At 29.1% G+C, this 27,336-nt stretch overlaps 2 protein-coding genes across 2 annotated transcripts; one reads left to right on the top strand and one right to left on the bottom strand.

Annotated features, from left to right (window-relative positions):
- Positions 1-7,586: 7,586 nt before the first annotated feature.
- LOC113561204 (SET and MYND domain-containing protein 4-like) lies at positions 7,587-12,089 on the top strand. Its single transcript, XM_026967497.1, has 5 exons — positions 7,587-8,496; positions 9,294-9,418; positions 9,648-10,286; positions 11,579-11,730; positions 11,798-12,089. Exons 1-5 carry the CDS (start codon positions 7,752-7,754, stop codon positions 12,042-12,044), a joined length of 1,908 nt encoding a protein of 635 aa, XP_026823298.1. The 5' UTR covers positions 7,587-7,751; the 3' UTR covers positions 12,045-12,089.
- A 1,973-nt stretch (positions 12,090-14,062) lies between these two features.
- On the bottom strand, positions 14,063-26,715 carry LOC113552471 (NADP-dependent malic enzyme-like). The gene is given in 10 exon segments (XM_026955350.1): positions 14,063-14,862; positions 14,938-15,108; positions 15,170-15,231; positions 15,234-15,537; positions 15,754-15,936; positions 15,994-16,122; positions 16,190-16,370; positions 18,559-18,740; positions 18,814-18,972; positions 26,405-26,715. Coding segments are annotated over 10 exon segments (1,719 nt in total). The 5' UTR covers positions 26,513-26,715; the 3' UTR covers positions 14,063-14,622.
- Between the last annotated feature and the right edge of the window lie 621 nt (positions 26,716-27,336).

Here is a 27,336-nt window from a genome sequence, read left to right on the forward strand (position 1 = left end):
ACATCACGTCATCACCAACATCGTGTTCAGTGCCGGCGCTAGGGGAGGACAAATGGGACAATTGTCCAGGGCCCCGCGATTTTTAATTTTCATCCGTGAGACACATTTTACATAATTACAATTTAAATAAACAAATTATAGGTCTATAAATGTATTGTTCTATACTACACACCACACATGTATAATATTAGAATGGGTTACTCTGGGGTACGTAATGACTAATGCCTTGTCCAGGGCCATGCAATACTTAGTACCGGCACTGATCGTGCTGTCAGTTTTGCATCGGCATGCGCTCGGAATGCTGCATGTATAAACATTATACCATTAATACTTATCAATCTGGTGTTTGCTTCACCGGTCGGTAATATGATTGGGATTGCCGTTGACCACAGTTCACAGCAACGCTGACCTGAAAACAATATCCGCGCAATATGATTTTAAATGTACCGATACACTAGTGTCTCAATCAACACTAAATAATTTTTAGTTAGGTATATTAAATATTTATTTTTTCAATACATACAAAACATTTAGACGATAATAATATCCTGCAATTCTTTTTTAAATGAATTTGAACTAAAAATATCCATTCAACTATGTATAATATATTCTAAGCTAAAGATATACTAGACAGAATATCAAGTTAAATAACCTGAAGACAGTAGATATAAATATGTTAAAAAACTTTGATAAGACTTTATAATATACAATATATTAATTAACATGACATAGACCGACCGTCGCTGGTTAACGCTACAACGATTGCACAAGCTTTTCGTACGATTTGAACATTGAAAAACATCTAAAACGAGTTTTTTACGGCGAAATAGTCAAAAAGCGACGAATTCCGTCAAAAAGTAACGAAGGCCTATTTTATAAAAAAAAATATTTAAAATTTCACGTTTTTTGGTTTGTAAACTGTTTCAGCCACAGTACCGACAATGCGTGTAAAGTTTCGGAGTCCAAAAACAAATAGTTCACTTCCGAAATTGGCATACGACTTATTTTCAAAAAAGTGGTTTTTACTGGATTTGTGTATATTATATTTAGGTTAGCACAATAGTTTTTACCCCTAAAATGAATTTTTCTCCGCGAAATAGTCAAAATGTGACGAGACCATAAAGATGATTCAGTACCTCGGAAATTTTATTTTATTTTATTTATAAATTGTTTCACCCACACTACTAACAATGTGTGTAATATTTAAAAAAAATAATATTTTTTCGTAAAACTCATTAATTAGTATAATTTAGTTTTAAATAAAAATGTATTCCATTAAGAATAATATATAGAACATATATTTTATGCACATATTATACTTAAATTTAGTACCTATATACTACCTATTTAATACTAGAATAAAAGAATATTGAAAATGTTTGTTCGGATACTTTACAGAACTTTTTATAATATTATAATATTATATAAAAGTTTCGTAGATATCTTATTCTTAATAATTACCATCATGGGTTTCGTGAGGGGTTGCAAGGGGTTGCACATGCACCCCCCTGCCGTTACAAAAAATGTAATTAAAAAAAAAAAAATTGAATGGTATTGAAACTATTTTTTTTGTATAATTATCTTCATTATTTCTTTTATTTATTATTATACTTATTTTACATAATTGTCTATGTATAATGTTATTTATATTATGTATTATAATACTTATTTTTTTAAATTGTAATTGTAAACGCCTAGGTTTTTTCCAAATTCTTCAATTGAATTTTTAATGAACTTGATAATCTCTTCTAGTCTATTTCTATATTTACTCATCATCCGGACAATTGGTCATCACCAGTGCTCAGGACTTAAAAATTTGCGTTTTTTTATTTATTGATTTAAAATGTAGCAAAGTGCTATGAAAGTGTATGTCATGTTTAAACACGTTCAATTTTAAAATTTGAAAATGATTTTTTTTGCTTTTTTCAACGATTATCTATTATATAGTGTCAATGTTTAGGACATTAGGACATGTCAGTTGTCACATGTTTATTCAATATATAAATCGGTTACTTTTATCGCATGCGATAAGCTTACAAGTTGTCATGTAGGATAAAGATAGCCGTTGAAAAAAAAAGTAAAATAACTTTGTATTTTCGTACAATTTAAAAAAATATTTTTATGTATTTAACTATTGTTATTATTATTATTACTTATATAAGCATAATTTAGAAATTAGCGTATACCTACTTGCTCGATGCACCCCCTGATAAAATTCCCAACAGGCGCCTATGATTACCATACATAATAGCACATATTTGAAGATTAAAGAACTAAAGTAACTGAACCTGCCGTATGGTCGCTATATGGGAAGGTAGCACGCAGCACGGACTTGCTTTTGTTTCCCTGCCCTGTTGCAACAGTTATCAAATTTTCCACTGTATTATCCATTGGTGGCGGTATTCATCGCCGCTAAGGCGCTAAATATTATTACCGTACGTCCATACATTTAAGGACTAAGGACGTGCACGTACGGACGCCCATTAAAGATTTGTCGTCGAAGTGTTCGGCGAGGTAGGTATCTCGACGTTTTTTGTGACGAACTTGTCGCATATATTATGTATAGTATAGCCAGTATAGGTAATGTTACATCAGCAATCGGACACGTACCTACACAATAATTAGTTAGTATCAGTTTATAATATACAGTGAATGACATTGCACCGAAGTGTAAATAATGGTACTTTATGATTACGTAAACAGCATGGAATCATACAAAGATACAATATGTCGCTGTCGACGATACAGTAGTTGACAAACCGACGACGTACATATAATATTGTAGTTCTTAAGGTGAAGCTGTCGCATAAGAGACGACTGCAGCGATGCAGGATCGCGGCTACGAAAAAGAGGAGGCACTACGGAGTTTGGCGATGAACCACCAACACACGTTCTCTGGCACTCCGTCGTGTGACGCGTTCACAAGTATCGCACGGTCCGTTATAGACGCATAAATGATCCTCTGTATGGCGGCCAGCCAAACGACACCCGCCTTTTACGATCGCGCGGCACGGCGACGACGGCGACACGGTGGCTAACGGTACCGAAATGGACAACTTAAGGCACCCTAATGACACCAATAGCAGTTGTGGCAATTGTTACTGATGTACGAGAGCTCAACAATTAATCGTTACGTAATAATGCGACCGACTACTTAATGATGGACACGACACGTCATATAGTTAGAGCGTCACTGCATTGCACGTACAAAGGTAACGGCAAACGGTAGAGAAGTTATCGTTCGACGATGGAACAATCGGCGAAGAAGCCGGACAACAACGATAAAAATATTAAAAACGTACCGAAGCATTTAACACCGACTAGGTTGTCATGTAGTGGTGGCACGCTAGGACGCACGTCCATAAAAAAACGGCGTTGGTGAAATGGAGGAGGAGGGAGGAGACTGATGAACGCATAAAAATAATACGGACAATACGGTGCCGAACCAATATGCAAATAGTAATTTGCGATCGTACAAAAACACAATGTCCGCGGTGTCGGAGACGTCTCACAAAGATAATTGTATAAGTATAAAAATTAAAAATAAATCAAATATCGTGTGACGTGGGATTACGGAAACTGACAACCAATGGTCAGCATGTGTGTGTATGTACTGCAGTGACGACGGTACTGAACGAGATCCATATATATATATTATATAATATATACATCCTGACTATGGCTGTGGTGGCGATATATATACTTATTTATTATACATCAAAATATTGTATTGGCATAATTACATCACGTCATCACCAACATCGTGTTCAGTGCCGGCGCTAGGGGAGGACAAATGGGACAATTGTCCAGGGCCCCGCGATTTTTAATTTTCATCCGTGAGACACATTTTACATAATTACAATTTAAATAAACAAATTATAGGTCTATAAATGTATTGTTCTATACTACACACCACACATGTATAATATTAGAATGGGTTACTCTGGGGTACGTAATGACTAATGCCTTGTCCAGGGCCATGCAATACTTAGTACCGACACTGATCGTGCTGTCAGTTTTGCATCGACATGCGCTCGGAATGCTGCATGTATGTACATTATACACATTAATCTGGCGCTTGCCTCACCGGCCGGTGAGTAATTTGATTTGGATTGCTGTTGACCACAGCAACGCTGACCTGTGAAAAGTTTAAAGTAAAAAGTTTCTGGAGGGCAGGGGATTTTTCAATTTTCTCCTCCCATTTATCTTCTTTTTTTTGACCCCCCTTTCAGAAATTATGTCTACGCTACTGCGTAAAATGTACGTAGAGGACTTAACCTACATAAGTAGTTTACTAATAACATTTATATTTTTTTATAATATATATAGCAATTAATCATACTTCATTTTTTATGGTATTAATTTTCAATATGTTCACATAAACATTTGGTGAAAATTTCAAGTATTTCAATGATTCGTTTTTGAGTTACAGCAAAATCAAAAAATCGATTTTGTCGAAAAGTGGTTATGCATAAAAATTCCCGTTTTTGCGTTATTTTTTCAGGGTTTTTCCTGACGCTTTTGAAAACTATAATTTTTAGTTTTGACCCCCCAAAGTATCTAGACAAATTTTTCTTTTCAAAGAGGGGTTGAAGTCAAAAATCAAAGCATTATTACTACTTCAAAATTAGATGACGACACAAAAAGAAAGAAAAAATTTAAAAAAAAACACACATCATTATGGAATCTATACATTCATCACTCTGTTCAAAATCTAAAAGTAACTATACTATATACTTATATTATAGGCATAAGCATGATTAATTTCTTGTCTCTAATAAGCTAGGACTGATTTTCTTGGTAGATAGACGTGTGACAGCGAATTTTGTAGTTTTGAGTTAGTTAATTAATGATCATATTGATTCTCCTTCTTTAATCTCCTAAAGTTAATTTTAGAGTTCCTCCACGTTTATCCAGATCACATTATCCTTTTGTAATACTTTTCCATCATACTAACTAGGGTAAGAATAATCCTATTGATCGAATGATGTATTTGTCGTTTGACCAATAAGCACCCTACCTTTTTTAGTCTATAATTATATTATCTATAATACGTGTTTATAATTACATTATGTCTCCAAAATGTTTTATTCTTTAAGTTAAATGAGCTGTTAATTCTGTTTTTTCTGATTTCTTATATTGTATATTATAATTCTGTAAACGTAATTGCACCTTAGGCCTTGTGCCCGTTATATAATAATAATAATAAATAAAAAATTAAATAAAAATTCTGAATATTTTTCATATTAATTAGTTACTAATGTCATAACTCATAATCATAACGGTTAGGTACCTATTGATTATTGGTTAGAATACCTAACTCGTGACAGACACTCCTCAACCATCCTAATCCTATATCGACACCAGACATACTACAAGTCTACAAATTATAAGCTTACGACTTATTTCCAGATATTGAAGATGACTAACATATATATGTACCTACATATTGCTCGGTACCACTTACGTCTTCCTTGACCTACACGATCAGGCAATCATACTCGGACCCATGTTTTTCACCACCGTTAAATCAAACATATTATCATCATGGAGAAAATAGCGATAGCGTCTCATCTGATTATTATTATATTACCTTCTTAAAACTTAAAAGGTAATTTTGGGAAGCATTCGGGAAACTCCTACCTTATTACAATATATTTTACTTACTGTTAGGCTATCGCAGGTATCATCGCCCCTGCTAATCGCTAGATGAGACATTATTAGCCAGTAGCCAATGGCAATTCCACTATCTCAAACTTGATGTATAAAGGTTAAAAAGAAATAAAAACCAAGCTAACACTAAAAAATTGGAATACCGTTTTATAAAGTAGTGCTACATGAAAAAGTGTGCACCTTTCCATAGTAGGTTTTCCTGGGGCGTATTATCTAAAAATAAATATTATGATATATTTTATATTGTAATACCTTTTCTTTGATTTAGGGTCGATTTCAGTAAACCTGTTTGTATCTGTATATTTTAGTGAATTACTATTACTACTTACTAGTTAACAATTATAACTCTTGTCACAAAAACGGGACGTCATGAACCTAGCGGTCAATTAGAGTCAGTAGTTTTCATGATGGTAAACGTAATTGGTGTTAATACGTGACGCTGCAGCAATAACCGATTTAATTAGAGGCTAACGACGCTAAAGTGCTGGGTATTGGCCATTATAGGTGGAAGTTTGGTACTAGCACTAGTAGCACTAGCGCGAGTGTTCAACTAGTATTCGACTATAATGAATAGTGAATTATTATGCTGTATTAAAAATAAACTATTGCAATAATAAATTATAAAAATAACTCGTATTTTACTGTTTAAGTTTGATTATTATTTGTATTGGAATTTATTATTTAGAATGCCTATTTATATATTATATTTAGGTACATGCCTTCGTCCTGCAATATGTTTTGAAATAGCAACCAAACGCTTATTATTAAAAGCATGATAATAGTCGGATCGTTGTTGACAATATAAATAAACGATTGTCAGCATTTTAAGATTTACGATACGAATTGTTTTCAATCATATACATGTTTAGTAGTAACTAGTAAGTCGTGTATGGACTAAGGGCATCAACCATAACATTTCAAAATTCTTTATATTTCAATATTTAATATTATAATAAAGTGTAGCGTTATTAATAATTTTATTCTGTATTTCTGTAATAAACGTATGAAATTATTAAACCTACCAGTAAAAAAAGACCAAGGGGGAATCTATCCCCCATATCGCCTCCCCCCCGTAATACACCACTGCGGCCTAGACCATTCAAAATGTCACTGACTTAGAAATCGAAATAATTATAATAATACATATTTGAGATTTTCCAGTGGTATTTCTATCACTAGACATTTTTAGATGATTGCATCATAATATCAAATAAATCCCCAATCAAATGATGAATTAACTATGGTTGGTATCATACCTAGTTATGTACATAATTTAAAGTTGACGAATTACTGCTAACATTTTAATACGTGCTAATATTAATGATTCTAGATTATTAATAATAATATAATAACTAATAAGTATTATGACATATTATGTATTATAGGTACTTGTACATTTGTCACTTGAACATCAAAACTAAAAAGGCTATTTACTTATTTATGACTTTATTATAATGATATTTGCTACTAACTACTACAGATAATATATGAAATAATTGAGTACGCTGAAAAAAATGTCGTATACAAATAACAAATATTAAAACATAAAAAGTAACAGTAAACGAAGTTCATTCCCGCGTTGATAATGTTGTCCAGCATGCTGCGCGTACGCAGCATAGATGGCTGTTAGAATACCGAATACCAACAGTAAACATAATATCGTAGATCGTACCAGTGGCTACAACTACTGAATAGTCGTCCATTTTCTGGAGTTAGTCGGTCGTTTAAAATATCGATAAACATTTAAGCTTTTTAGCGTGTTTACGCTTTTTAACACGACACTACTAAATTACGAAACCTCGGCAGCCTGTAATTGCAAACCAACATACAACACCGAGCAAAAAACAAATTTTGTCATTTGACTATCATCGTGCGCAATTTACCATTTACGTTGGCGACAGTGTACACCTGTCCTATAGTCCGTTAATCGACATTTCGTTTGTTTCGGTACCGTCATTTTTTCGGTTGCCGTTATCCGGTTATCCAGTGTTCGGCCTCGCGGTGATCGGGTACGCTTTGGCGCTCCGTTCGAGTCATAACTCATAATATAGGCAGAATCTAATAACTCGTTTGACATAATGGAGTACGACAATTTTTTGCACTATTCCCGTCAGCTACAGATGGCTAACGCATTGGGTGACGTTTACGTGCACCTGTCGACGTTGAAGACGGCCAAAAGCCAATTCATGTTCACGCGCTCTTTGCTCCACAAACATAAAATGTTGACTACGACGTTATTTGTTGACATGGAGTACAATAATGAAGCCACGTCTACGATTATTCGACAAAAAGGCAACGATTTTTTCAGGGCCAAGGAATTAAGGAAGGCCGTTGACACGTATTCTATGTGTTTGTCAGGTAGCGACCCGATCACCGAGTGCCACGCGCTCGCACTGGGCAACCGAGCAGCCGCGTATTTCCACTTGGGCATGTTCGAAGCTTGCTTGAAGGACGTGCGCGCGGCCATGATGTCCCAGTATCCGGACAAACTCGCGTACAAACTGTTCGAGAGAGCCGGGAGGGCAGAATGTATGTTGGGCCTCGCCAAACAGGCGAAGGAGAGTTTCACCGAGTGTTTGAAACGACTGGACAAAGTGGACATGTCCGCGGAAAACAAGTGTAAGTTTCGAGAGGCGATCAATATAGCTGTGGCTCAGTGTGAGGCGCGGCTGGAAGAGCGGAAAAGGACTAAGAAAGTTCCTCCCGCCGAGCAGCTGGTTGGTGGAAAAAATGAAAACATTCCAGCGCTGTCAGCCTTTGTGGAATTAAAAATGTCTAAGGATATGGGACGTGGTGTTTATGCTACTCACGACATTAACCCAGGTAAGTTACTGTATCTAGTAAAAAAGTTGAGGCGAAAAACCTGTGAGATAACTTATTTAAAGAAAATATTTTACTATTTATTATTTTTACTTTAAAAGTAATTAACTGAATATTACCACTACGTAATTTACTTTCATTATTCACCTGTTGATTGTACCAAAATGTACCAATAGATTGTAATTAGGTTTTCATTTAAACATTCAAATAAATAAATATGTAACAACTATTTCTATTAAAACTTTTTTTTTTAGTTATAATTATCAGTATGTAAGATATACAGTGAAACCTTGATAACTTGAGATATAACTCAAATTTTTGATAAGTTTAAGTTGTTTGAGCTTAGTTTTGGCTTATAACTCAAATTGTTTGATATACATTACCAGAAATTACTGAAATATGATATTAGATGGTTTACTGGTGGTACATAAATATATTTGTGAACAATCAGAAATTCCAGACTATATTTTTTTCGTGCTCAACTTCATTGAAAACTTAACAGATTGGTTTTTATCAAACACTATTAAATAATTAAAAATATTTGATTTTTATAACACTAACATAAGTACACAGAATAAATAAATAAAATCTGTGTTGTATAAAAATATAATTTATAATATAAATTTTGGTATTTGATAAATGTTACAAACAACATGTATATAAATTAATGTTCCCAAATTAATGCATTTAAGCTACCTTTTAAATAAATATTTGTAAAAAAAACTTTTTTAATGATAAACAATTAGGTGATACCTGTGATAGCAATATAGATAACATACCTAATATATATTTATTTTTAGGTGATGTTGTGGCCATAGACGAACCTTACATTTGTGGGCCTATTTCAGATCATACAGAAGTTTGTCATTATAGTGGTTGCCTGAAATTGGACGTAGCTCTTTTTCCCTGTCCAAGATGTTTTTTGGTATGTTTTTTTATTTTTAACACAAGTAACAATGTTAGATTTGCATTATATAAATTAATATGCATATTTTTATTTGGTTATTCAATGTTTTTTGAATAACATTAGTCTAAAATATCTAAACCTAATCTACCTTTGTGTATGTCTTAAATTAAAAAATACATTTTTTATTATTTTATGTCTATAACTTGATATTATTAGATAGCTTAATGTATTAATACATTTTGATCAGGTTTATTACTGCAATAAAGACTGTATGAAAAAAGCTAAAAAAGAAGGACACTATTATGAATGCCCAATCATGCGTTTCATCAAAACAACACCAGGAATAACAAGAATGAATGAACTTGCTATGAAGTGGTTTTTAAAAGAATATTTAAAAATGGGTCCAAAAAAGTATTGTTTGGCAGTCAATAATTTTTCTAAATCTAAACTAGATCCTAAAACAAGGGGTTTTGATGATAATGGTCAATATAAGTCTGATAATTTTTTAACAGCTTATTCTTTGGATAGTGGTGTAGATAAACTGTCTATAGATGTTTTGTTTTTTTTTAACTGTATTGCAGTTAATATGTTGCATTATTTGATATTAAGTGAATTCAAAATTCCAGAAAGTTGTTTAGGTATTGTGGGTGCTTCCTTTGTGCGAATTCTAACTGTATTAGATTTAAATTGTAGAAAATTAAACATCAATGCCCCTTCTCTTTCTTTTGATCAAGTTTCCCAGATTACTCTTGTAATAGCATTTACTTTGTATCCAACCATTTCCTTGTTCAACCATTCTTGTGATCCAAATATAAAACGGAGTGGAGAATTAACTGACAGAGTAAGGGTTATGAAAGCTATTCAACCAATTCCCAAAGGAACTCAGGTAATTATAATATAGAATGTTACATAAAATGCATGCGATTTGTTTAAAGGTTGTCAACCTTATTTTAATTATTTTTGTCATCTATTATCACTCCGATTAGAAATTAATTCGTTTTTATTGAACTTAATTGTCATGAAGCAATTCAGTAACTATCAGCGTATTTATTGTATTTTTTAAAAAAAATTGTGCACTTTATAAAACATATTATATATACTTCTTTTTATTATAATTATTAATTTTTAATTGTATGCAATTTTTTTTATCAAATTATTATACTCTAAGGCAAGCATGCTTCTACATGGGAATAGCTAACCAATTACTCTAACTGGATAGTGGATAGGATTAGGTGCAAATATCGAAAGCCACTTGAATTAACTATAGACCTATTAACTAGTTAATAGGTCTGTGGATTTAACTAACAAGAAAGGCATGTTGTGCCGTCTATTAAATTTTATTAAACAATTAATCAGTTTTTTATGCATTCTGTATAAAAATTATAGATAGCTAACCTAATCTGGTGTTGTGCCTATTATTATTTAACAGTTAAAAATTAAGAGACAAGTAGTACTTAGAATTGTTTAAGTAGTCTTTGAGTTTATCTTTTAGATTTAACATCACAGCATATATACATTTTTCTGCCTTCCTACCTTTTTTTTTTTAAATTTTTCCAATTTCATGTGTGAATGAGTAATTTGTGTCATACTTAAAATGCATTTTACCATATGCTTTTTGTTTTGTACTAATTTCTTTTTCCATTAAAATTAAATAAAATTGAAGATATTATACCTATTAACATAATAATAAAGTTTTATTCACCAATTTTTGATAAAATCTGATAAGTAGTATGTCTCGTATAATCACATATACAAGGTTATTTTTTAAGCATAAAAATGGGGGGATAAGCATGCTTAAAAAAATCATCTTGTATACTATATATATCTCGTAAAAAAAAAAATTTACTAAGTATAATGCATACCACCAAGGTCTTAACTTTAGGGGGGGAGCAGGGGTTCGGACGGATTTTTTAAATTTTATATTTGTACCATTCAAAATTTATAAAATATTTGGTGACATTGATATTTATTTACTTGATGATAAAAATAATAGCATTACATTTATAAAGTTTCGTATCAACTTGATTGTACATATGTCTGCAAACACTGTCACCTAATATATTTAAAATATTTTTTTTTTTTTTGTAGTGACTTACAAGATTTCATATCATATTTATATTATATTTATTTTCAAAATTATAAAAATACATTTTTTGTTTTTTATTTGTTACAATCTAGTTGTTCTGTACTTATGGAATAATGTTTAGAGGACATAATAAAGAATCAAGGCAAAAATTATGCAAGGATCTATTTAAGTTTGACTGCCACTGCCCACCTTGCAAAACAAATTGGCCAACCTGTCATTATATACCAAATCGTCTTTCTACGTTGTATGTGATATATTTAAATATTGTAATTGTAATTTATGTATGAATATTATAATTACAATCTTTACAGAAATCTTCTAAATCCTACCATGGTAAATACTGTACAATTGGAGTGCAAAAAGTTTTTAGAATTCTCGAAGTCAGTGAAACCAGAAGATTATCGTCAGCATTTAAATTATTTGTATTCATTTATTAAGCTATTGTTTAATAATGTTAAACGACCATTTGAATTATATGAGGATTGTCTTGAAATGATATATAATGCTCATATCATGCATACCGATGAAATAATAAGATGTTGTGAATTTCCAGTTTGATATTTTATTTTTCTAATGAGTTTATTAAAAGTTAAATATTTGTTAATTACATAAAAAAATAACAATTTATGTTAAATATTCTTATGAATGATTAGTGATGATTTAAATGAGTAAATAATTTTTTTTCTTTTTATATTTACGTAAGATTCATTATTTATTTTACATTATATTAAGGTTGTTTTTTTTTTTTTATTATTATTATCATCTAGTTTAACATTATATTATATTTTTTATTGACTTTATATACATATGTCTATTTTTTTTATTATTGTGATAACATATTTGAAGAATATGTACACATCTGACCTATTATTGGTTATAGCTATGATTTTTACCATTTACATCCGAGTATAAAACCAATCTTCTTTTAGCTTTGTATTATAATGAATTAGGAACACTTATTTTGTACAGTGGGATTTTATAATATTTCTTTTTTTATGTAAGTTAATTATTCAAAAATGCTCATGTCTTACTTTATAATTTTTCCATACAATGGCATTTAATACACACTTAAAGCAGTGTAATTGACCACCTAAAATAGGGTAGAGGGGTACTGGGCCTATATAATTTTGAAAAATTGGCACTTAGTAGTAGGTATCTACTTATTATAAACATAATAGTACTTAGATCATGGGTCACCAAATAGCGGCCTGCAGACAAAGAATAAATAACACATATTACGACAACATTATATGTGTTATAATTGTAAAATATTGGATTTTAAATAATGTAAATATGTACTTTGATGGCCTACAAAAAATGTTCAGATTCCTAATATGGCCCTTCAAAAATATTAATTGGTGACATCTAACTTGTATTATTGATATCTAATTAATTGTAGATATACAAATAGTACATTTAAGGATGTCTAGGTAGGGTAGGGTGAGTAGTTTAAATTTGTGTTTGCACTACCTACTAAAAAGTAGTTAGGTCTCACTGATTCTGTGTTGTGCGTGTTATACAGCAGGAAACCAGGGCACTGATATTCGATTATATATGTACATGTCCATGTTTAAAATAGTTCGCTTATTGATTTACATGATTTAAATTGTGCATTATGTTAAGCGTTAATGTTCTACTTTTTTTTTAAATTTTTTCTAACAATAAGTTTTTGTACACATATCTTCCCTGCAGAGCAACTTTAGTCAACATATGTTTACTTAGAGTTTTAGGCAATGGAACATTGCAGTACCATTGAAAAAAAGAAACTGATTGGCGATTGAGTTACTTATGACAATAATTAAACAACAGACTGATCAGAAAAATATAGTTTACATCTCTACTCTTTACACAGGTTTACATAAGCTTTGTAAGTGCTAAAATGATAGCATAATAAAAAAAAAAAAAATCACATTTATAATCCATTATTACTGTTTTGTAGATTAAGTTTTTTATTTATACAATAATGACAATATTTAAACTATTTATTTATTGTGTATATCAATGTTATGAAGTATTAGATAATTACATATTGTAATACTGAATATAGAATAATAATTAGTAGGCTACTTTAATTTATCTTTCCTATTTTTTGTTTTGTTTAATATTTTATAAAATTATAAAAGGTTGTATCTAAATAGATTGTTTTCATTTGTATTACGTAGATACAACATAGACTACCTTGAATGCATAATTAATTATGTTGGTATGAATAAAATTAATTATTATTTATTATTGATCGTTTAAACAACATACATACATTAATATATTGCATTCCAATCATTCAATATTATTAAGATAACATTATAATGTTTCAATTTTCCATTACTTCTATTAGAAGCATTTCATGAATTCCCTGGGCCCTGGCCAGCCACCATAAAAAGTAAAGTCATTTTCTTATAAAATGTCTAAATAGAATAATTTTTTTTGTGAAATTCAAACAAAGAATTAATATTATAATAATAAAAAAAATAAAGGTGAAAATATGTTTTTAAAAATATTTTATCACAACATTACTTTAAATTAAGTAAAAAATTTTTTTTTAAAACATACTTTGCAAGATAATAAAAGACTTAAAATAATCACCTTGTATTTTGTATATTGTTTATTTGTGTACCGTGGATAATGAAAATTACATTGAGTCACCAATTTTTATCTTGCATGACTGCTAGAAAAAAAGAATCATTAAATGGACAAAATATATTGTACAAATATAAATACATGTTTTGGTCATTATGTAAGTTTTATTTTATTTTGAGGATTGCTGTATTATTAATTACAACAATATTATGTTCTTGATTGTGAATAATTAAATTAACAATTAAAAAGTATATAATTAAAAACAAATAAAATTTTACTACTGTCGACAAACTCAAACGCAAAAATAATTGAAATGTACATCACAACTTATTATAAAATGAGATACGGTAACCAAGGAAATATAAAAACTATTCACCTACCCCCATGAAAAAAAAATGTCAACAAAAATTAACAACATGGTTGTTGATATTAATAGAATTACTAACTTCGTATATTGAGAGTAAATATGTTATATGATAGCCTTGGCTGGGTGTAACAAGGGGTTGTAGCCAGCCATTATTATAGATTGGCTATCAAAAAGAAAAGTTCAGTTAAAAAATTATTGTTTTGGCCAAGCATACAATGGTGGCAATGCTGAACTATAGCTATAATCATATAGCTGAGCTTTGATGAATTCAATTTTGTCTTCTGGTTCTGGGAATGTGCTGGCTACTCCAGTTTTATATGCGTAGTCAATTACTTTGTCAGCGATTTTCAAAGAACACTCTTGTATAGACTGCAGTGGTGGGTATAAACTACCATTATCTAAATCTTCTTCAGTCACAAGTGCTGCTAAAGTCTAAACAAGTTGAAAAAACAAATGTTAAGGTTATCATTCAAAAACTGTATTTATAATATCATGAATGAACCATACTTGAGCAGCAATGATGAAAACTTCTTCAGATATTGTCTTAATTCCAGCACAAATAACTCCAAGTGCTACTCCAGGGAATATATATGAATTGTTTCCTTGGCCGGGATAGTAAGTTTTTGACTTGTATGTAACCGGATTGAATGGTGAGCCACTAGCAAATATAGCTTTGCCCTAGTAAATGAATGTACCTTTAATAACATTATAATCATAATCATTTACGGCTATAACTTACACCTGAATGAGTATATGCTTGTTCAGCAGTACATTCAGCTTTGCTGGTCGGGTTGCTTAAGCAAAGATAACTGGATGGTCATTGTATGATGAAATTTCCTGTATAATTTCTTTTGTAAACACTCCACCAATAGCAGCAGCACCAATGAGTACTGTTGGCTTAACTTTTCTGATGGCTTCAGCAAGTACTTTAACAGGAGCGACAGCTTTGGCATACTCAACTTTATGTCCAGTTACTCCACCTTCAGGGCGATCTTTAACTACAAGACCTTTGGAATCAAAAAGCCAAATTTTTGATCTTGCTTCTTCCAAAGATGTACCTTCTTTAAGCATAGCCATCACACATAGCTCAGCAATTCCAAGAGCTGCCTGAAAAATATTTTGCATTGATAATATACTACATTAATATTTGGAAAGTTAGAGGTTAAGGAGGTTAATAATATTATATAAATAAGAATTAATATTTTTTTAACAGTTTAGTTAAATTTATAGTATAATAAATATAGTATTAAAATGTTATTAATATTTTCTGTCTATATTGCATTTAAACTTTTAAAGTATTACAAAAAAATAAAAATGAATTACCTCTCCAGCGCCTTGGAATAAAATCACATTGTCTGATAGTTTAGTTTTAGTAATCCGGAGAGAAGCAAAAAGACCAGCTAATGCTACAGAAGCAGTTCCTTGAATGTCATCGTTAAATGTACAATATTTGTTACGGTATTTGTCCAAAAATCGGAAAGCATTGGAATTTCCAAAATCTTCAAACTAATATTTATATATTATTAAAATCTAACAAAAAAAATGTCGGAAAATAAATTTTACTTGAATCAGACAATTTTGTCCGTAACGTTTCACAGCAGCTTGCATAAATTCATCAATGAAATCATCATACTGCTGACCGGTGACACGTTTTTGCCTAGAACCAACATAATCAGGATCGTCCAACAGTAGCTGTTGAAATGTATTCATTAAAAGTTAGAATATAATAAATGTCAAAAGTTTTTCAAATATAACTCACTTGAGTATTTGTTCCACAGTCAAGCGTGACTGGAAGGCATTGGTGTGGTTTGATACCAGCTAAAGCAGTGTATAAAGCTAATTTTCCGACAGGAATACCCATTCCATAAACACCAAGATCACCAAGCCCTAAGATTCTCTCACCATCAGTCACAACAATAGCTCTAACATCTTGTTCAGGCCTATATAATACACAATATCATTATTATTAGTCTTCTTGCAAATATAACCTACATAGAGTAATTATTTATTTAAAATTTGCTGCATCTCATTCTATAATACATTTTTGTTATTTTCAAAAAAAAAATATTTTTATGAATATAACCTAACCTAAAATAGTTTTAGAACATTATAATTAATATTTAAGTAAAGATTGAAGTGATAATACAATGTACCAATCAGGAAAATGTTTGGTGTATATTCAGTTTATTTAAGTTTCAAATGCTTATAAGTCTAAAAACAAATCTATTCATTCACTTTATACTATGCCTGTGTGGCTCTTACAGTAGACATTAGTTAGTAATTACTAATTAGGTGTTTCAAAAATTGTCAAAATTTTTGAAGTCATTACTATTTTAGATTCAGAGCAGTTATGAAAGTAGATAAGTATTGATATTATAATGAAATGTTTTTCTGATTAGAAACAGAAAAGCGGCAATGTTCAACTGCGAGGGTGGTTTTTGATAACAAATCCGATCTAGTTTGATTTTTAAGACAAAATTTAAATTACCAATATTTTTTTAAGATAGTCTGGAAAATCAAACAAAAAATTAAGGAAAACCGAGATTTTTTACATAAATTCAGTTTTTGACAAAATCAATTTTGTTAATTGGACGTAACTCAAAAGCGAATAATTGTAGAAACTTGAATTTTTTACCAAATATTTGTAAGATAATTTTCGATATATACTATAATTTTTAGAATATTTAGACTCTTTTTGAGTTAAAATTGACATTTTTTATTATTTTTTTTTTTTATAAACATTAATAAAAATTTTTCTTTGTGTAAAACTGCTTGAAAATACAGTCAGTTTATTCTTATAACCACTTGAAGTTCAAAGTTTGAAAAAAATTACATACACAAATTTAAAACATACCTACACATAGGCGCAGAACTTGGTTATTTAGTTGGGTGGGCTTAAGTCCCAAATTACTTAATGACTAGTACTTACTAATAACTTCCTATTTAGTTAGAAATAATCTTGTTTATGTATTGTAAAAACAAAAAAATAAAAATCAGCCAGCGTTCAGCGTGTGGCAGCTAATTTTAACAAATAACTTTAACTGTTTTATTAAATAATATTTTAAATAGTAGGTAAAATAAATTACTGCTATGCCCTTTAAATAGGTAGTATATTTGTGAATAATGATACAAAACTAGTGTATATATTTGTGGGGGGAGTAATTGGAAACTTAGAGGGACTTAGCTCTCAAATCCCACCCCTACCTCCGCCTATGTAACATACATTACAGTGACCTTATGACCTGGTACACTGGACACTCGATAATTACTGAATAGTAAATCAGTTATCTGCTTTCCCTCTTTTAATACAATAAAATATTCGTAAATATATTAGGCAAAAGAATATGAAATTAAAAAGTCGTCAAGTAGGTAATAGCATTGCTGTACAGTAAGATTTTTGAGTGTAACCGTGAGGTACCTTGTCATTTAGAATTTTAGAAGGTCACTGTAATAGATATTTTTACGTAATTACACGTGTTAAATTTGATCTTAACAATAAATCATGGTTACTGCGGCATAAAAATCTACTTAAGTTATAACCATGCAGGAAGTACTCAAATAAAATTTACAAGTAGGTACTTCAAACTAAATAAAATAATTGTTTTTTCGATATTATACAAATTTACTGAGGATATTGACAAAAAAATTTGCTGTTATTCAATAGAATTAAAATGTGAAAACCTCTAGACTCTTTACATTTAAAATACTTAATGCATTATAAAATTATAAAAGTATGTAGACTAGATAGTTTTAAGAAATATATATAATTTGAAAATCATTAAATTCGCTAAAAAAAATTATGCATTGATTTTTATAAATTACTTAAAATATTATCGGTTTCTATATTTTTTATATCGGTAAAATTTCTATACTCAAATTTATTTCTAAAAATGTAGGCTAAGTGGTCCTAAATTTAATGTAATTTTTTTTAGCGAATATAAGGATGTACAGCTGCACACTCTGCACAACTTGTGGTTCCGCCCATGTATAATTAATTATCTCATAATAAGCCTATTTTTTTTTTAAATTTATTAATAAGACAATAAAATTTGTTAAGTCCACAAAACATTGAAAAAATCATATTATTGTGGCACACTTGGCCCAAAAAAGACTAATGAATTTATTTACCAGTTCTTCAGCACATCATAAACATGACCGGCATCATGGATGGATATGAATAGTCCTCTGGGTTTCTGGAAAATGAGGCCATACTTTTGACATGCCAGTCCAACGGTTGGTGTGTAAACGAGTGGCATGAACGCTTCAACGTTCTCAGCCATTACCCTGTAGAAAAGTTTTTCGTTTCTTTCCTGCCAAATTCATAATTTCAAGAGAGTTAGTCGATAAGAACATTAGGATTAGATCATTGTCATACATGCTTACTTGTAAACCCATTAAGTAAATATATTTATTCAGGTCGTCACTAAAACGTTCAATGTTGGCCAAGGCATGTTTAACTTGTTCGTCTTGTGTCTTAACACGCGGTGGCAATAACCCATGAATGCCCAGAGATTGTCTTTCTTCAATAGAGAAAGCCATTTCCTGAAAATAATATTTTGAATTAGTACGGGCAATTAAATTATACGTTTGTACAGAATATTTAAAATAATTTACCAATAAGTATTAAGTATATTAGTATATGGGTACCTACTTATTATTTATTTTTTTTTTTTTTGTAATCAAATATCAAAACTCTTATTTAACAAGGAAATTAAGTAACAACAAAAAATTACTTAGTAGATAATAAGCTTATTAAATTATACGACATTTTTAACAAAAGAAAACTTTGTATCGAAAATAAAGTTTTCTGTTCTGTATTATCTATTAATCTATCATAATTTTCCGAAAAATTTCTATTTTTCTAATCATTATTCATTATTAATACTATTATATAAACCTAAGTATAATTTAAAAAAATATCTTTTTTATTTGGTCTTTTATATAACTTAATATCATTATTTTCAATGAAAAGTTTGTCAACATATTTTCGATAATGCCTAATAATAATTTATTGATTTATATTCGTATTTCTCGTTGATCCCACACTTAAAAATATTTACAAAGTTTTATAATTTCGAATAAACAATCTCTAAAATAATTTGTAGTGTCGTACCTACAACAATAATTTAAAGTATTTAATACTCAATATTTTTTATACCATATTTTATTTGTTAGCCAATTACAATTAAGAATAATACATTATACATATTGTATATTAGTAGGTTTAGATCAGTATCTGAATTAAAAACACAAATTAAATTTATCGACGACTAACTTGATAAACAAAGAAATTAATTTTATTATATCGACAGTACTTTAGTAGATACTTATAGGTGGGCGAATGGAGGTTAGGACTGTGGTGAAACTTCCTTAACAATAAATTGTGCTAGTTAACGTAAAGATACAATCATGGGTCACTACACAATGTTCAGCTTAGGTACCTCTTACACAACATACAACTATAATTGCAAAACTTTTGATTTCCAAGACTGTAATTTAAGATAAAATCCAGTCTAAGAATTTGTAATATTTTATAATAACACTATATGTAATAAAAATAATACATTTTACTTGTTCGCATATTTTATTAAAAATAAAATAAGAGTATGAAAAACATGTTAACTTAATAAATTATATGGTTTTAATATTATTTACATAAATATATAGTGCGATATATATATATATATATATATATATATATCGCACTATTTTCTCTTAAAAATTTAATACAAGTTTGTACGAAAAATATTGTACATATTATAATCAATATAAATTCGATAAGCCCTATCACTCCTAATGTTCTATACGCATATTAATAGACTGCTAACACTAATTTACATGAATCTATTTAAACCATATTTAAATGAATAATAAAAGATTAAATAATTAATATGTTTTTAAAGTATACCCGCGGTATATTTTAACGTTAATTAATGAAGTAAAAGGTTAACATTGAAGTTCAAACTAACGGCTTATGATAGACATAATTGCATAAGTATAATAAATAAAAAATTATATTATAACTTATTAAATTTTACTATCAATCTTAGCCCCTAGGTATATCGTATAATGTATAACATTTATAATTATATCTGTAAATCAGTTCGTTTATTATTATTTTTTTAACAACATTATATAAACAATATTACAATGTATTTTATATTGTATAATAATGTCAGATCAAAATATTGCACAAAATACCGGTATGACATACAATCATTATTTTTTCAATTAATACATAAAAACTCACGAATGTTAAAAAAATAAAAAAAACTAGATAATGAATGTAATGTCTGTAAAAGGCAACAAAATATACTATTTTTTTTTTTTTTTTTTTAAACAGTAATCGATTTCATTTTGATATACCTAGATTATATTAGCTCTCTTTTCTTTACACCATAGTATCATATACACAATAACAACAGGTAGGTTATTATAATGGGTTGAAAAAATGAAATTCATAAAAGTGAACGCGTAGATATTATTACCAAGTAAACGATTAAGATAAAAAAATATATAACTACCTACACCTTATTAAATATGCAACATAATATAACAACAACAATGCAATATACACATACTCTGACCAACTGCTCTGGGGCTTAAAAATATTGACTTTATATACCTATATAAAATTATAATTGTTAGCTATAGAGAAGCTTACCCTAACCAGATATAAATATGGTGCAGTTTTTTGGATAAAATAATATTACAAAAATTAATAGGTTGTAATTAATCAAGTAATAATATGTTATTAACCAGTAATAAGTACAAAAAAAAAAATAATATTATAATTGTTTAATAGTTAGATATGATAGTAAATGTATAGCTATAAATATAGAGGCTATCACTCTGATATTTGTGTAGGTAAAGAACACCGTGTTGATATTGTATCATACTATCAATTAAGTTTTATGTCAGTAATTAGTAAAATATTGAGCATCCGTGACAGTGCAATGCACACACAATTTAAATACGTGTTTTTGCGTAAGGTATGATATGAACGACATTGCGTTCAATATATTTACCGGCTAAAGAAGAACATTTTTAATAACTCAACTAACGAGAAGTGTATCATATTTGCCTTTGTAATGCCCTTGTGGCAATGACACTGGCCTCTGAACTTCATTCGTCCGTCAAAATATTATCCCATACCACCAGAAGTTTGAGCTCACCGCATTTTAATAATGATACACATCTATAATGTTATAATATGTATTATACGTTTTATATTTTCAAAATAACATTTTAATCAATATCATAATTTCATATAGAGTAACCGATCATTCCACCGTATTCCCGTATTCATAGTGCATATGGTATATTAGATATTATATAGGCATTTAGGTATAAAACATTCATAGTAATATCATATAAATATTACCAAGACTTAGTAGTTAGTATATTTATATATTTATATAATTTATAACTGCATGTTTGATGGTTGTTCGAAAGTTTGAAAGCATATCAATCAAGTTATAATTCATCGACATTTATGAAAAATCAAATTGAATATCAAAAGCAAATATTCAGATTTACTTACGTTAATAATAATACAGTATGTTGTTTAAAAGCTGTTAAATTTGAGTAAACAAAATCAACTAATTCAATTATTCGTGTTTTAAATGTATCATACTCAATTAATGATACCTTAATTCCATATTTTTATAATACGTAGGTATAAATCGTATAATCCAAGAATTTAAAAGGATTTTACTTGAGGATTAACTAAAAATATATTTAAATGTTTTGGATTGTACAAAGGATTTTATGCCTACATATTAGTAATTATTAGGTCACAGGGAGGTTAATTAATTATTGAGTTTAATCTTAATCAATAGTCATAGTACACTATATTCCTTATCCTAAACACAACAATGGTTATAAATAATTGTTTTTTAATAGACACCAGAAAAATAATAACAATAACAATGATAAAGGTCAGCAATGATAAAATACGATTTTCAAAAATTTAAGTAAACATAGTTGCACTTATATCATTCACTTAATTGAATATTGATAATTACAAGCTAACGAATTTGAGAAAATTTTTTTAAAATCTATGTTTTAAATTGTTTTTTGACGCACTTGTCATAAGTCAAAGTCATTTTTTTCATCGTAACCTATAATATTAGTATGTTACGTTATAAGAAAAAAATAATATATTATCAAGAGATTTATGTACTTAACCACAAAAGTTAATAATAGGTTAACTGGCGCGATAGGTATAGTACCACAATGTACTATAAAAAAACAAAATATCCAAGTTATCTAAGTTTAAAAAAACAAACACTATTGACAATAACCGTTGGTAAAAATAAGTTTTTAATAGAAACATAACCAATATATAGAACACATGCATAATAGACAACGCTATACTGTTAACACCGGCAAGGTCGTAAATAGGTATATGCATTATATATAATATAGATTAACTGCAGTAGTTTGTACAGGTTTATTTTTTTCTAATATTTCCATGACTAATGCCTAGAAGAGAGGGTATTTACTTGTATTGATATCCAGTCAAACTACTAATTTAATGCCCATTGATATTAATAGTATTAAATAATATATGCTTATTTAAAAACACGGACGAAATTGATTTATGTTTAAAGAAAATCGTCAATATAGAACATATTTTATTTACATTTTTACGAGTAAAACCGCATCATTAGGTATTAGGTTCAAACAAAATATAAATTACATCATTTTCAAGCTTTAACTACGGGTCTACAAGTCTACAACCATAAAATGAAATGAAAATCACTACATAGGAAGGTTAATAGTCATTGTACATAATAATATGTACATTTCCTTTTCATTCCTTTGTGTTTATTTATACATTCACATTATGGATATATTATTATGCAATAAATGATCATTCATAAACTTGCTCTCTTTTTTTATTATATATATATTATGCAACAATTTTTAAAGTCATAACTCATATCTCACAAGTCATTGGGTGTTAATGTGTTATAGAAAAATTAAATAATATAATTGTCCAGAAGAAAGTGGCACATTCATTTTTTTAATAAATAAATTCTGGTTTTTACTATTAGCACAAGATATTAAATTTATAATTTATTGAAATGGTTATTCTTTAATGAATAAAAAGTAACAAAATTCACGAGAACAACTAAAATGTATGTAGCAAGTAATAAGCAATTATTTTTTTCATTCTATTTTTGAGATTTATTACAAAGTATACATAAAATTATTAAAAAAATAAAATAAAAAAAAAAAACCATTTTTTTTTATATTTAAATATACCAACCCTAATATAGTTTGGTAGTATAAAATACATATATATCATAAATTATAATAGAATATGAACTAAAGGCTTTTGGAGGTACCATCTTAACTATTAATATAGAATAAAATTCATTATTTACGTATTTAGGTTAACACATTTTTGTGCACCAACAATTTTATTGTAAAGGATCATTAACCTTATAAAAAAATGCTCATTTGTCAATGTCTTTCTTTTATCACTTTCACCAAGAAAATGCATTATCATGACTAGTAAAGTTTTTGTAATTTCAATCAACTAAACGTTTAATATATTTTATAACTAATTTTTAATAGTTAATCAAAAAAACAATCAACAGTTTTTTATAAAAATTAATTTTATCACATTACATTAGTAAACAAATTTATTAAAAACTGAAAATTAAGTATAATATTTGTAAAATATTATATTATATAAAGATATGTTTACAAACTAGTTATTCTTTGTGCATATACCATAACTTTGTTGGCTTATCATATTTTATAATACAGGTAAAATTTAAATAGTCATAAGAAATAATTTACACATTAAGTACCAATGTGAATGTTGAATAGACTTGAAAGACATGTTTTATTTTAACATGAAAATTAAAAATTCATTTATTTAAATATTTTGGTATTTTTTATATTTTCAATAAACATACCATTATAAATTAAGTATCTCAAAAAAGTCATATAATGGTTGCGTTAGAAAATCAATTCATCACAGAACACTGAACAATGTATTTTTTTTTTTTGTATAGGCATGAAACATGAATGACTTGCAATTAACTAATTATGCTTCATTGCAAATTCTATACAAATGTACAATGTCAATGCTACAATTGTACCATAATGCCACGATGGTCATTAATTAATTATAAAAAAAATAATAATATACATTAATATATTTAGAATAAACTATATAATAAGATGATGGATAATCAAAAATTATTAGAAAGTGGGAAATCTAATTTACTTGGTTATATATATAGATTATAACATTATTGGTTAAAGATTGTACATTTCTATTTATTCATAATATTAAGTTAAAAACCTTGGATATATTTATTTAATTGAATAAATTCAACTAAAATAAGAAATAAGAAATTCTCATAAAATTAAAAAAGACTAATTTTCTCACTAAACTCGAGTTTTGTGGTTTTTTAAGCCATAATAATTGTATATTCCAACCCAAGTACAAACATAATAACTAATAAAGTACATAAATAATAAGACACATTCTTGTGGTTACAATAACATAAAATAAAGCAAACCTATACAATTATTTTTTCCTTAAAAAATGCATATATACTATAAGACCTTCATGATAACAGGTTGTCCAAGATATTACATAGTAGGATTCATGATAATCAAGTTCATAAAACAAATAGGTAGTTGTTATTATTATGTATTTACAGTCTTATAAATTGTTCAAATAAAAGTATTATAAACACTTTTTTTATACTGCTTAAAATACCTACAATATATTCAAATGTTTATTTTAAATACTTAATACTTTGTTTGTATTTTTATTTCTGATGAAGAATACTTCTGTGAAACATAAAAAAACAACAACAACAAAATTGCTATTTTCTCTATTATAATTTATATGATATATACTACCACAGACTACCTATAGGTAATCATACAAATTAATTTTTTTTATAGAAATAACTGACTAGGATTAAGTTAAACGCAGGTACCAATATAAAAAAAAAATTGAAACATTAGAATACTTTTTAAGAATATGTAATGAGGTAATTACAAATTATAATATGTTTTCTATGTATTTAACAAATAATATAAGCTTATTAAAAATTTTAAATAATGATAATTTATGTAATTGATCTAATACACTTCAAAACAAAACAATATATTTAAAATAAATAATATTTATTATATGTAATTAAAAAACTGTTAAAATTCCAATTATACCAATAAATTATATTTTGATTTAATAAGAAAATTCAATAATAAATTTACACATAATATTGAATTTGTTATCAAGAGTTATTATACATTATTATTAAGTACCTACTTGATATTTAATTTTAACCATTGTGTCACTATCTAATCCAAAACATATTTAAAATAAACCAACAATAGTTATTAAAATCATTAAAAATGTGTAAATAAAATATACATCGTTTAAATAATGCACATTTTGTTGGATAAAAATGTTTTACTTATATGCATGTTATTTTAATTTTAGCAATATTAAATGATTTATCTTAAAATATGAAGGTATATCATGAAATCTCAATAATTTTAAATTAAAAAAAAAATATTAAATGTAGGTATCACTTAATATTTAAATCTATTAGATATTTAATAATTATTTTAAACTTATAATATTCATTTTAGAAATTTTTATTAAGTCAATTATACCTTATACAAATATTTGTTTAAAATAATTAATTAACTACCTAATTTCAACACACATTTCACGCAATAACGCAAAATGTATATGGTTATTTTGAGTGATTGGGCTTAGGTAGTGAGAGAATTAAATATTTGAATTTCCCGGGGTCAAATCACGCGCAAGTGCCGTGGACACTGGTGCGACCTCCTTTTCACGTAATGCACTAATGTGACGAACCGTAGTCTTTCCAATGGTTGCAAAAAAAAAATGTTTACTCAAAACCAAAGGAAAATGTAGAAATAAAACGAAAAACATCAAAACTCCTGACGCGGTTCATACCTTGTTCAGTCGTCCGTCCCTCAGCTGATCGAGCCCGCTGACGGTAGCCGGCGATACGGACACGGCAGAACCCTGGGGGTACTGTCCCAAACGGTCGAACGATGCCATTTCGGGGGCGGCGGTGCAGGACTGTGGAGCCGGACACTTGGATACGGAAAAACCCAGAGTTGTGGAGCGATAGAGGCAAGGGCGATGAACGTGCGAGCACGGACGTCGGCAGTCGATTGAACGAGATCGCGAGATTTGCTCGCTGACTGTGCTGACTCGGATTAGCTCCCGGTGTTGTGTCGGCGTATCAGCGGTTGCGGACGTCGGTGAAAGGAAATTGCACCCAGTCGGTCGGTAGCCGGCGTTATCCCCACCGACGGTGTTTCTCACTCACTCCACTCTCGTAGTCGTGGTCCGCGGGCTGCACTGTCGAGAGACCGTGCGTGCGCGCGCGTGCCACCACCCCCACCCCGACAACGGGTGGAAGGGCCCATCGAAACGGGCGAAAAATCGTTACGTCGACGTCAAAACATTTTGAAATTTGTGGTTGCCGTCGCGCTATCCCAGGGCACCTCCTCGGCCCTCCCAGGATAATAAGAGACTATACCGCCTGGGGTTTATTGGTGAAAAAATTGTGCGATCGGTTTCAGATTATTTCAAATTTCCCATGAATCATGCAGCATGACGTGTTCAATTGAAATCAATCGAGGATTGAGTCATTGGCCAACCAATTACACACTAAAAATGATGCTGAAAAAATATTTTCAAATGTAGAAAAGACAATTTTTGGAGTCCCATTTAATAATTGTAACCATGTGAAATATTCAATACATTAACATTTTTATATTTTAATGATTGGCTTGTTTTTTTCTTTTAAATTAATTATTTAAGCATTAAGCCGTTGTTTGATTATAATAAACATAAAAAAAGTCATTAAAGTAATT

The sequence above is a fragment of the Rhopalosiphum maidis genome, chromosome 4 (genome assembly GCF_003676215.2).
Source record: "Rhopalosiphum maidis isolate BTI-1 chromosome 4, ASM367621v3, whole genome shotgun sequence".
NCBI classification, from domain to species: Eukaryota; Metazoa; Arthropoda; class Insecta; order Hemiptera; family Aphididae; genus Rhopalosiphum; species Rhopalosiphum maidis.